The 11,336-nt window shown below is 36.8% G+C and overlaps 2 protein-coding genes across 2 annotated transcripts; one reads left to right on the top strand and one right to left on the bottom strand.

Moving 5' to 3' along the window:
- The first annotated feature begins 44 nt into the window (after nucleotides 1-44).
- On the top strand, nucleotides 45-3,479 carry LOC110041327 (cilia- and flagella-associated protein 77-like). The gene is made up of 7 exons (XM_089275209.1): nucleotides 45-165; nucleotides 770-885; nucleotides 1,838-1,937; nucleotides 2,036-2,267; nucleotides 2,398-2,503; nucleotides 2,597-2,701; nucleotides 2,826-3,479. Exons 2-7 carry the CDS (start codon nucleotides 817-819, stop codon nucleotides 2,952-2,954), a joined length of 741 nt encoding a protein of 246 aa, XP_089131335.1. The 5' UTR covers nucleotides 45-165; nucleotides 770-816; the 3' UTR covers nucleotides 2,955-3,479.
- On the bottom strand, nucleotides 3,011-11,303 carry LOC110041326 (abasic site processing protein HMCES-like). The gene is made up of 8 exons (XM_020746609.2): nucleotides 10,934-11,303; nucleotides 10,687-10,818; nucleotides 9,464-9,688; nucleotides 7,997-8,279; nucleotides 7,696-7,788; nucleotides 6,578-6,643; nucleotides 6,266-6,372; nucleotides 3,011-5,224 (listed from the first exon to the last, which is right to left on the bottom strand). The coding sequence occupies exons 1-8, from the start codon at nucleotides 10,951-10,953 to the stop codon at nucleotides 5,089-5,091; spliced, it is 1,062 nt and encodes a 353-aa protein (XP_020602268.2). The 5' UTR covers nucleotides 10,954-11,303; the 3' UTR covers nucleotides 3,011-5,088.
- Nucleotides 11,304-11,336: the final 33 nt, after the last annotated feature.

Below are 11,336 nucleotides of genomic sequence, written 5' to 3'. Positions count from 1 at the left end.
ATCTTTCCAGATTAGGTACAGCAGCTCAAATTTGGCGTCCATAGTAACCACGCGGTGACATTCACAACTCATGTTTGGTGATGACCACAAGATGGATCGGGGAAGGAAATCTTGAAATATTTTGAAGAATTCGAGCTATATTAGAGTGTAAAATCTGCATATAAGGTAAGTTGTCCCTTTGTTGAATGCGAAAAAGTCTTACAATTGAAAAATCGCGTTAATTTCGAAGAGGAAATCTCGATCGTCTTCGCGAATTATCGCGGGAGACGAGATATTGGGCTTTCTCTCCGATCTGAAGGATAACTTAAATAAAAAATTTCCTTCTGCAGAAAACCTTAAGAATTTAAATGTCTTTCTTTTTGCATTTGAAGGTTTAATCTGTAATTTTTAAGTAATGAATAATGTGGAATACATGATCGTGAAAAATGATGAATAATTCGGTCGAGATCATGTTTCAAATCTTTTGGCAACCTTCAGGTGGGTAAACAAACATTCCGTTCTTTAAAATTCGACCAGAAAATGCTTAGCGCTCAAATAGTTTGAGCTATATTATTTGCTGTTGCTGAAAATCAAACTAGGTTTGGCGAACATAATTGATCCTTTTTTAAAAAACTATGAGCTACTGTGCGACCCGGGTGTGTGAGTAATATATCGGATGATTCAGCGAGTAAACACTGTCTAACTTGATTTGATCGAACAATAAAATTAATTCTCAAGGTCGCACAAAACTACGCCCCACTGAATTTTCCTTTTATTCCGTAATTTGCAGACCCTTTCTGGCCCAGATTATAGTTGAAATACAAACTTCAATTCAAGATGAGCAGAGAATACGTAACATTGGGTGTTCAACGAGAATCGCTGCTAAACAATCCACTTCTACAAAAGGTATGAAACAAGCCTCACATTTCCTGACCTTAAAAAGAAAATCGCAGGGGGTGGTGGGGGGCAATTCCAGTTTAAAAGTAATGGGGATTTAAGACTTTATAAATCGATCAGGACTACAGTGAGAAAAAATTCTTACCAAAGCAATTTCAGAAAAAAGAACCAGCAGCAGCAGTATTTCTTTCATACCGTGTATTTGTTTAGTTTTTTTTTTAAATATATATAGCCCTGAAGTAATAAAATAATCAGTTGATTTTCCTGGATTTCTTGTGTTGCTACTTCCAATGGAATGTTACTGTTATAGCACAGCTCTGGCAGAGCCCCATACTCATATAGGAAAGAAGAGGAAACCCATGAATTGATTTTCTCTTGGTTATCATGGCTAGCGATATTTCTCGTGGGCACATGGTGCATAACAGCATTGACAGAGTTGCCCAAGATGGTGGCCATACTCTAGCTAATAAGTTGACACAGACATTCACCCTTGGTTTATAGCATCCTTTTTTGATATTGGACATCCATGTTATGGTCAATTGACACCCGTCAAAACGAGGTATTTGCTGACCAGTATCAAGTGACCATACATTGACCGCTGACCAAGTTCTGGTTTTTGATTGCATCGTGGGCTCATGCCAGGTTAACTTGTTGTAAACAGGGCTGGGTTGTTTGGAAGCCAGTTAATGCTAACCCAGGATTAAAAGTTAATTGAAGTCTAAATTTTTCTTGTATACAAATATTTTTCACTGCTTTTGTTTTGTGTATTTTGAGATTATTCAAACTCAAAACAGAAGGCCAAAAAATACATACAGAAAACCTCACCATAAAGTTACAAAAGTCTGAAATTGAAATTCTCACTTATCCTGCGTTAGCTTAATCGGGCTTTGAACAACCCAGCCCAGGAGCTCCACTTTTAGGTTTGGCTAAACCTATATTACTATTGTTTTATACTGTATAGTCTGAACTTGGGAGGCCACTAAGACGCTGCTTCACCCTACCCGCTGATGGGTTCACTTATGGAAAACCAAATGAAGGGAAGGACAGTGGTGCTGCTGATGGTGAGTGCAGATTTCTTTTTCCTTTCTTTCTTTTTAAATTATTATTACGGGCATGAAATTTTAATGAAATATAAGTACATTTGTATCTCTTCTTTTAGCTCTAGTATGGAGATCAGCTCCTCTCGCTCCACTTTATCTGAAAGAGAAAAAGGCACCAAGAGATTTTATTGGCTTAAACAAGGGAGCAGTTCAAGCAGGTCTCACAACAGCTCAGGAACATTTTCAGTATCGTGCGACTCATGACATGAGGAGAAAAGATTCTGGCAATGAGAAGACATCACTAAAGGTCAAACGGATACCACCTACAATGGTATTCGGAATTCCTACAAAGTAAGCTATTAATCAAGATCTCAGAGGCATTTTTATGATTCTGATGTAAAATTAATCATTTTGAATCATTCATTGTCTAGCAGTTAGTCCAAAAGTTGTGTTAATAATATTGTTGTTGTTTTTTGGCCAGGCCTTCAACTCCAGTTTATGATCTCCTGGGACACAAATACCAGGACCGTTGGTTAGAGGAAAGACGTAAAGCTGAGGAGGCCACAAGAGCTAGACAAGAGCAAAAGGTAATACATGCTGCTGATAGACTGTGAATTAGGTACTGTTAATGCCAGATGTACCTGTTCTATATTAACACAAAGTTTTCATCTGATCTTTAGAGACACGTTGATAAGACCATCTATGAAACAAGGACTTCACTGCTCCGAAAATATCAACCTCCTGTTGATCCAGCTCCACTGTGGCAAATGCCAAAGTTTCAAAAGGTAATTTATTACACTTACAAATTATGTAGTTTCAAGGATTATATACTCAGGTTTCCTCTTAGCTAAACCAGCAGCTATACAGAGACCAGCTATCCTTGAGTCACATTTTGTTTTATCTTCACAGATCCCAGCTTTTCTCAGCACCTTTAGATCAGACAAAGCCAAAGAGAGTGCTTTTGAACATCACGCGACAGACAGCACTTCACGCCAAGGAGCCTTTGGCCATGGAATATACGAACCTGCCAAAAGCTAAATACTAATAAATTGACCCTGATTGCATTTTTAACTTAAAGAGTGAAAAATTAACAGTTTACAACCCTTGCAAATAGTTTTTTAATGTTGTGGTTTAAGGCAAAGTCCTATAATTCTCTTGCATGTATCTATTGTGATGAAGATCACAGGTCTGGTGGACAAACATTGAGTTGACACTGCCTGTTCTGTATAAAGCTTTCAAATCTTTACTCTTTAAATAGCAACAGAGATATCTGCAAGATTGTTACTAGACTTTATAACAACATTATACAATCCTGGGAATTTCAAAGTACAATTATTGTCAACCTTAAAACTCAGCAGAATGTCAAAATGGTCTGTGATATGACATCTTATCTCTTTCTCAACACAACAAAACTGCTCAAAACAAATGTAATTTAATTACATTTTTCATAACATTAACTCCGCATAATTTTTGGTCTCTTTTAACTCTTGATCAATACACTTGCTGTAAATAATACCGATCAGAATGAAAAAATAAAAATACCAAATGAGTAGTTAAATAATACATCTGACTTCTGCAGAATTGTGCAACTTTCCCATGTCTTAAATGTGTAGTACAAATAATGTATCCTGTGGAAATAGTACTGTGTAACAAGGTAAATGCTTTTTAAAACAAATGCCTTCAGAATAGATTACATAACTGATAAAAGAATCTCTCACTAACCAAGGTCTTCCAGAGCAAATTTTGTATGATGCCTCAGGGTTGCCACAAAGTGTTAAAGTGGGAGGCTATTACCTTGGAGTATGTGGTTGATTTTGAAATCTTTCCTAAATAATCAGAAGAATAGCCGAGATGACAGGGTAAATGATTTAAATTTGCCATCACAGCTCACTTCTCTAGACAGCCCTGGACAACAGTAAATCACATGTTAGCTGTTTGAAACTTTCAGTCCAGTTTGCTTGCACCTTATTCAGGTATTTCCCTGTCTCTGACAATCACTTTCATAATCTCAAACAAAAAACTTCAATATCAAACTGGTTTACAAAATTTCACTTCCCATCCTCCAAAATTGAACTGCAAATTACCCCCCACCTTGAACAAGGTATTTATAGACCTAACAATAATAATAATTATTAATATTATAAATTACATTTATTGTCTTTGATCATGTGGTGTCAACTATTCCCTCATGATTTTCACTGCATTCTGCCAATGAAACAGATTATTTTCAAGTGAAAGTGAAAAATTGATGTTAAGAATTTGCAGCCACCCAGAAAAACAAATTTGAACATTCCATGAGGAAATAATTTCAATCAAACTTATCAGAAAGCCCTTAATCTGAAACTCTCATTAAGGAACGATTAACAATGCCAAATTTAACTTGGATGAATTTTCTCCTTTTAAGGGATTTCCTGTCCATGCAGATATTAATCTGGAGACAGATTTAAAGTTATGGCCAAAAATAATGTAAACTAACACTGGATTATCTGACCTTAGAAAACTACCCATCCATCAGGAACCGGACTAATAATAATCTTTATTGAGGAAACTTTCACGTACATGTGGTTTCGGATGAACTAAGACAGAAGGCTTATAATGCTACATGTGTATTTATCAGAGATCTAATTAAATAAATTTATTTACTTGGATATCAGATGGATAATCCAGTGGTTTTGGATTTTGTTAAAAATAATTTCACAGGAAAAAGACCTCTTACCAGGGGCACCCAACAGATCGTTTCGGTAAATTATCTGTTCGGAAGGCCTTTAATCCCCTCTGATTTTCTTGAGAGAATTGGCACCTCGAACTTTCGTGATACGAGAAATTTAATGTCTGTTGTTTTCGGACTGTTGAAAATGTCATTTTGAGTACCGAAAAAAGGTCAGCTATCATTTTCGGAAAGGCGATAAGACCTAAGGTTTTCGGGAAATGGACAAAAAATCCCTAATAAATTCGAGAATACTCAAGTTCCCCTAGAATATCCGAACAGATAAAAATTTTTTAGTGCAACCTAAAATTAACCTACAGAGCTTTAAAAGTACTCCAGATAGCCTAAAACAGCATCTAACAGCATTAGAGAGAAAACGGTCGTTGGGTGCCCCTGCTCTTACAGTACATGGTGGTTATGTTCATGAGTAACACCAAGCTATTATTTTGATATAAACTATAAATTTTACTGGAGTCTTGTCTTCTTTTGAGATGGTTCTTCTGAAGGCTCTTCTTTACTTGAAGTTTTCTCTCCTTTTTTGGGTGATCTTTTGAAATATGACAGCAATGTGCCAGCAACTGGCTTCTCTGTTTTTTGAGTTCTGGAAAAGCACCATCATTCAAAAGTTACACAACAAAATTATGAGAAAAAATGCTTTGTTTTCAACTCTCAAAGTAAAAGGTCTGTTCGTGGAAGTGACATCAGCATAATACAAATACAGGTTGTTAATGTTCAGAAGTGAAGAGAGCTGATAAAGCTCCGAAAGCTCTGAAATCCAATGTGATTTTCGTAATCTATATGAGATGTGGCACATGATGTGTCCAGAATGAGCAGGTTGCAGGCCACTGATTAAAAAGTTTAAACCGTTTCCATTAGTTGTCTCCCCAGCTAGTCTATTTACTTAGTGGACTATACCCAGTAACATTACATTATACAAGTAACCCCCAGGAAGCTGTATATGATTATAAATTGTACTGTAAGAATTTATCGCATTGACTCCCAGAGCTTTTTGCCAAAAAATGCATTTTTTGGACATTTTGGAGATTTTCAGGCTGGATATGGACCAGATTAGCTCCAATCTACTCAAAAAGGCATTTGCAACATGACAGTATGCCTTTCTTTCCACTGGCATCGTGTTTTACCACGTTTTTGCTAGGGCATGTGCAGAAATCGAAATTTTGAGAGTTTTTGGATCAGGAAGTGACCTATCTCTTAGGGTTTTCTCTTTTTGTAATTTTTTTTTTCTTTTTTTGCCTTTCCTTTTTCTCCTTTTCTTATCTTTTTGCTGCAGTGATTGACCTTTTACTGAGCTTGCTTCTAGTTCAAAAAATTCTGAGAAAGCAACATTGAGACGGGCAATTTTTACCATGAGTAGCCACGTGTAGTCGCAGGAAATTTTGCTCTGGGTTTTTTGCTCAAATTTCTGAGCATTTTCATGCATATTTCAGGCTCCATTGAGCTGATCACTCTGATCTGGGTATCATTGGAAAGATCATTTCCTCCTGCAGAAGTTGAGTATAGATGATGCCAATTTTGGTCAAAGGTGATGACGTCAGAAGTGGAACAAAGGCCAAGGCTCGTCACGGCGGTTACCGGTGGCACAGGAGTCAATGGGTTAATAATAATAAAACTCATTACTCACGAGTCAATTGGCTTGATACACTCTGGTGATTTATTCCTAGAGTTGTTGACCATCATGGAGACTGGATGCCAGTCCAAGCAGTCTTTGGGTGTGACTAAGTTTAGAGCCTATTGATTGAATGATGACATGGGTAAATAAAGCTCATTTATCCAATTTTATTCATTAACTTTCCAGTTGTTGAAAAAATGACAACTTATGTTTTCTAGACCAGCTAGATCTGGTAAATGATATAACATTATGTTTCCTTGGTTATAATTATAGCACTTTCAACGCTGAAATATAAATTAACACAAGAGAAAAACGATTATCAACCTTTTTCCAGGGGACTTCTCCACATTCTAACCACTGACGGACCTCTTCTTCACCATGTAGAATAGCCTTAAAATTAAAAAGATAACTATGGATTTGTGTCACAAATAAGTAAACATTTAATAATTAAAATAGAATAGTGTAATATTATAAACACACCAAATGAAAGAACAAACTGAAGAAAAAAAAAAGAATTAACCAAAAAGAACTAGGGACAAATGAATCAATTATTATAATGATTTTTAAAATATGGTCATAGGTCTTGTTCCATATCAGAGAAATAATTATTACAATGTAAATAATTAACTGAAATTACTGAAATAATACTGATTATTATATGGCTGTGTCTCACAAGGACTGGGAACTACCGAATTCACGAATTTGATTGGCTGAAATTGATATTGACCGCAGTCTAGATTTTCCCATCTAGACCAACATCTCCTCACTGCGTTCGGTCTGTACTCACAACCTTGGTCAAGATTCTCCCATACTTAGTGCGGTTAATAAGAGCTAAATATAAAATACTACATCACATATTTTTTCCCAGATGCTTGTAGCATATAAACCTACTAATTTATATTCTACATTAATATGGGTGTGTCTCACAATGACTGGGAACCACCAAATTCATGAATTTGATTGGCTGAAATCGATATTGACCGCGGTCTAGATTTTCCCATCTAGACCGGCATCTAGACCTGTTTCACTTTGCATCGAAAAAGTAGCAAACTAAAATACAAAAATGTTCACCATTTTCTTTTATTTTCTTCTCAGTCATTTATGGAAGTGCCAAAAAGCCTGATGGCAAAAAAAAGTAGAGAGGACGAGCAAATTTCGGCAGGTTTAAGTTAAGCTCATCGCTGTTCGCAAGCAAAATGTCAGCTAGTGCAAACCAGTTACATTAAACAAATTAAAGTTTTCTTCTTTGCCATATAAATAAACATCTTATTAACTGAGCTAAGTTGGTCTGTCTGGGAGAATCTTGATTTCGGTTGTGTGTACAGACCTCACTGCGTTCGGTCTGTACTCACAACCTCAGTCAAGATTCTCCCAAACTGACCTCCTGCTCGGTTAATAAGAGCTAAGTAATGAACTCACAAACAGATGAATACGAGTCTTACTGGCATTCTATTGTGGAGCCATTTCAGAGATGGAGCTGCATCCACTGTGATAATAGTGTATGAAAAAAGTTCTTCACCTTCATTGGCACTGCCCTGTGAATTATATAAACAATCACAGATTGGAGCTCTGCAGAACTTTTCTTCCTCTGAAAATATTGCCCTCCCACTTAAATGTAATACAATCACATGGAGAGTTTTAAAATACAAATTATGTATTAAGCAAACCAGGTAAATATGTCTGCAGTTACTTAATTACTGCAAGTTGTAATATGAGTTAATCTCTGAATATAATTATTTGTACCTTTGGTGCCTGCCAGCAATCAAACAAGCCTGCCATGGTCAAGAGATGTTTATCTCCACAATGTTCTACATCCTCTTCTTTTACTTTTCTCAATTCAACTGAGTCATCTTTAATGTTGACATTTTTTACATCTGGCTTGCATGACGATGGATCTTTTTCTTGGAATCTTTCATCTTCATGGCTGGAAGCATCTTCCTCTTTAATTTTTCCCTTTGCATCTTTCTTAAAGTAGATGTAATATGGTTGTTTCTTTCCTCCTTTCAATGTCTCCCACTCAAAGAACCTGTAATATATTAGTCAATTACATGTATATTACTCCTTTTGAATTAACATAATAATCTGATGTGGAAATGTATTACCCACATCAGCACTTTTTGTTGAAACAATTTTGATAGACTGATGTCTGTTCATAAGATGCTATCATTGATAAATTCTCAGCTATGAACGAATGTAGGAACAAACAAACAAATAAACCAACCAACCCATAAGGGAATAACCCAGTCAACAAACAAATGAATCCACTAAGAAAAGAATGAATGTGTGATTGATTGACTGACTGATTGTATGACTGTCACAACTGTCTGACTGTCTGACTTTCTGACTGACTGACTGATTGTCTGACTGGCAGACAGAAAGACAAACTGATTAACTAATGGGATAAATGGATAGATTTATGACATGACTTCTGCAACTCATCATGATCACCTGCTGATAAAACAGTGGATGGCCTGGGCGGAACTCCCATTTAAAAAGGACAGGGTTGCTTGTTGTACCCTTTAGGGGTTAAAAAAATGGCTTTGGTATCACTTAGGGCATTCAACCTTGAAAGATCCACAGCTGGAGCTTTTGCGGTACCTTCTAAAGTATTGAGCAAAAAAGGTCAGTGTCAGTCAATGTGCAGTTTTAGAATTGGTATCTTCTAGAGGTAAAATAAATTTCAAGCCACACTCACAAAACATTATCTTGTTACCTCTTAAGAGTTCTTTTTGAAATTTCCAGCAGCACCTTCGGCCTTTTTGTATGGGAGTTCCCCCTGGCTGTCCACTGTTTTAGCAGCTGGTGATCGTGATGGGTGGACGGCAGGGTGGCCTAATGCTCTGCAATTCAGGTTCAAAGCCTGAGGCAGGGTTATGTGTTCCAAGGGCAGGCACATTACTCTCATAGTGCCTCTTTTCAATGGCGTGTATATTATATGCTCAATAAATAAATAAATAAATAAATAAATAAATAAATAAATAAATAAATAAATAAAGGGAACTCAAAATTTATGCCATGGGGAGGGTAAGCCTGTGGTGCATCCAATCCAACAGGGAATAAAAATAATCTGCTAGAGTCACTTTGAGTGTGCACCAATGTAACCTGATAGACCACTAAAGTCCCAGTAACCAGTTGCTACTGGTCAATTATAAATACATTTTATAAGGCCACATAAATCTTTAAGTTACAGTATAATCTAGGATACAGTACCCTTCTGCCAAGACAACACATCTTTTACCCTTCTCTAATGGCAATTTGAATGATCTCTTGTCCAACAAAGTATCACTTCTGGCATTACTCATGTTGTAGCTGAATTCTTTAGGGTCTCCACGGTGCCATGATGGAATCAATCCCCACCTCATGGGCTGCAGAACTCTTTCAGATGTGTCCTCTGAGGTTGCATTGTTGAAATGTTGGCTGGACAACAATACTGGCCTATGGATGAAGTACAAATAATATATATTTTGGGGTCACAGATATGTATAAGAGTTATTCAGAGTGAGCAAGCAAGTATCAGCAGCTACTCGTAACTTCAAACAAATGTTTTGTAGCGTATGCTATCTCAGTCTCTGTAAACTGTCCCTAACACTAAAAGTTTGATTCAACAACAGAAGACAGAGAGGCTGCAATGAGGAATCCAGCATATTATTGGCATCACCGGCAGGAAAGAATGTTGAGATTAAATATGATAAAGTTTGAAATCAACAAAACTTGTTGCATTTGCATGCAGATTTTATGGATTTTATTCCATTCGAAGACGCCTGATGACTAACCAATGACATCAATGACTAAAAATTTTGTGGAACATCCATTGATATGGGTGATTACCCATTGATTTATCATTGATGCCATTGATGTCAGCAATTAGTTATGTCTGGTTACTGTTATTGCTCCAGGAAGTACTCATGAAAGTGACAAGGGCAATTTGCATATGAAATATATGCACAGTATGGTGATTTTGGTCATACAGTTTCCTTCCTACTTTTTTTATTGGGTGTGTGCCAGCTCCAGTTCATGATAAAGGGGTTTTTAGTAGCAAGGGGTATGGGTAGATAGGGGCAAGGGGTGAGAAGTTACTGAGGTGGTTCTTTAGCACAAATTATAATAAAGAAAACTTGGACAGGATCCCTTGCTTAATTTTTTTTTTTTTTTTTTTTGCTATTTTTTGGCTGTCACCCTGAACAGGGAACATGAGCGGCGAGGAACAACAATTGGCATAAGAAGTATTATCAAACTTTAATAAGCTTATAAGGTCTGGAGTTCACAGGACATCGAGGAAATATAGATAGAAAACTTCCTCGTTCTGTGACAAAACTCTTTAGTTACATGCAACAACATTCCTAACATTTTTTAGAAGTGAATTCGTTCATAACACACAAAGTAAACAAACTAAAAGGCATGCTTCAGTTCAACATCGATATAAGCTTACTCACGTGAAAGATTGCGGGCTGATATTGTAGGAGGGATAATATTTTCCCCCGCCATTACGCCAAGTCGGTTCATGGATCTTGCCGTCCTTCCCTTTGTATCTGCATGCCTTTGGGAATTCATCGGGCGCGAGTGTACTGAATAAAAAAACAATGGCAAACAGTTATTGACAAAACAAAGGTCAGTGGATTCGCTCGGAAATAACTTAATTTCCAGTTGCTATTTTCAGTGATGACAAACTGCTCCTCATACCAAGCTGTTCTCCCACACATTTTGAAGCTAATTGAGTTCAGCTACGTCAGTTAATTGCTGGAATGGTTTTGAAATATATCACGGGCGAAAATCATTAGTTGCAACAGTGAGAAAGTTGACTTTGGCGAGAAGAAGACCCTCTCACGATCTGTTTTTGATTACCACTTTCACAACCTCAAATTTTGGCGCGTTTTAGGTCTGTATTGGGCAGCGGTTTACCACAACATTGTTCAATCCATCGCGACTCCAAATCTACGAACTTCGAGCCATTTTTACCTCGCTGAATGAGATTGAATTTGATACTTTAGAACGAAGTTGCCCTAAATGAGACAAAACGTGAAGTAAACACTAATTTTATTTCCTCCCTGTTTAGAAATACCGCGAAATTTGCAGAGTATTTCAG

This window comes from Orbicella faveolata, unplaced genomic scaffold (genome assembly GCF_042242905.1).
Source record: "Orbicella faveolata isolate gen_17 unplaced genomic scaffold, um_ofav_v1 contig_36, whole genome shotgun sequence".
Lineage (NCBI taxonomy): Eukaryota > Metazoa > Cnidaria > Anthozoa > Scleractinia > Merulinidae > Orbicella > Orbicella faveolata.
Note: the sequence above shows the minus strand (reverse complement) of the source record. Positions and strands in the feature narration are given on the sequence as shown.

What these genes read in the sequence shown, in the direction of transcription:
- LOC110041327 (XM_089275209.1), top strand. Translation starts at nt 817, where the DNA reads ATGAGCAGAGAATACGTAACATTGGGTGTTCAACGAGAATCGCTGCTA. An exon ending in ACAATCCACTTCTACAAAAG is followed by an intron (nt 886 to 1,837) that starts GTATGAAACAAG and finishes TATACTGTATAG; the next exon opens with TCTGAACTTGGGAGGCCACT. An exon ending in GAGCTAGACAAGAGCAAAAG is followed by an intron (nt 2,504 to 2,596) that starts GTAATACATGCT and finishes TCTGATCTTTAG; the next exon opens with AGACACGTTGATAAGACCAT.
- LOC110041326 (XM_020746609.2), bottom strand. Translation starts at nt 10,953, where the DNA reads ATGTGTGGGAGAACAGCTTG. An exon ending in ATCAGCCCGCAATCTTTCAC is followed by an intron (nt 9,689 to 10,686) that starts GTGAGTAAGCTT and finishes CTTCATCCATAG; the next exon opens with GCCAGTATTGTTGTCCAGCC. An exon ending in GAGAAGTCCCCTGGAAAAAG is followed by an intron (nt 6,373 to 6,577) that starts GTTGATAATCGT and finishes TTCAATCAATAG; the next exon opens with GCTCTAAACTTAGTCACACC.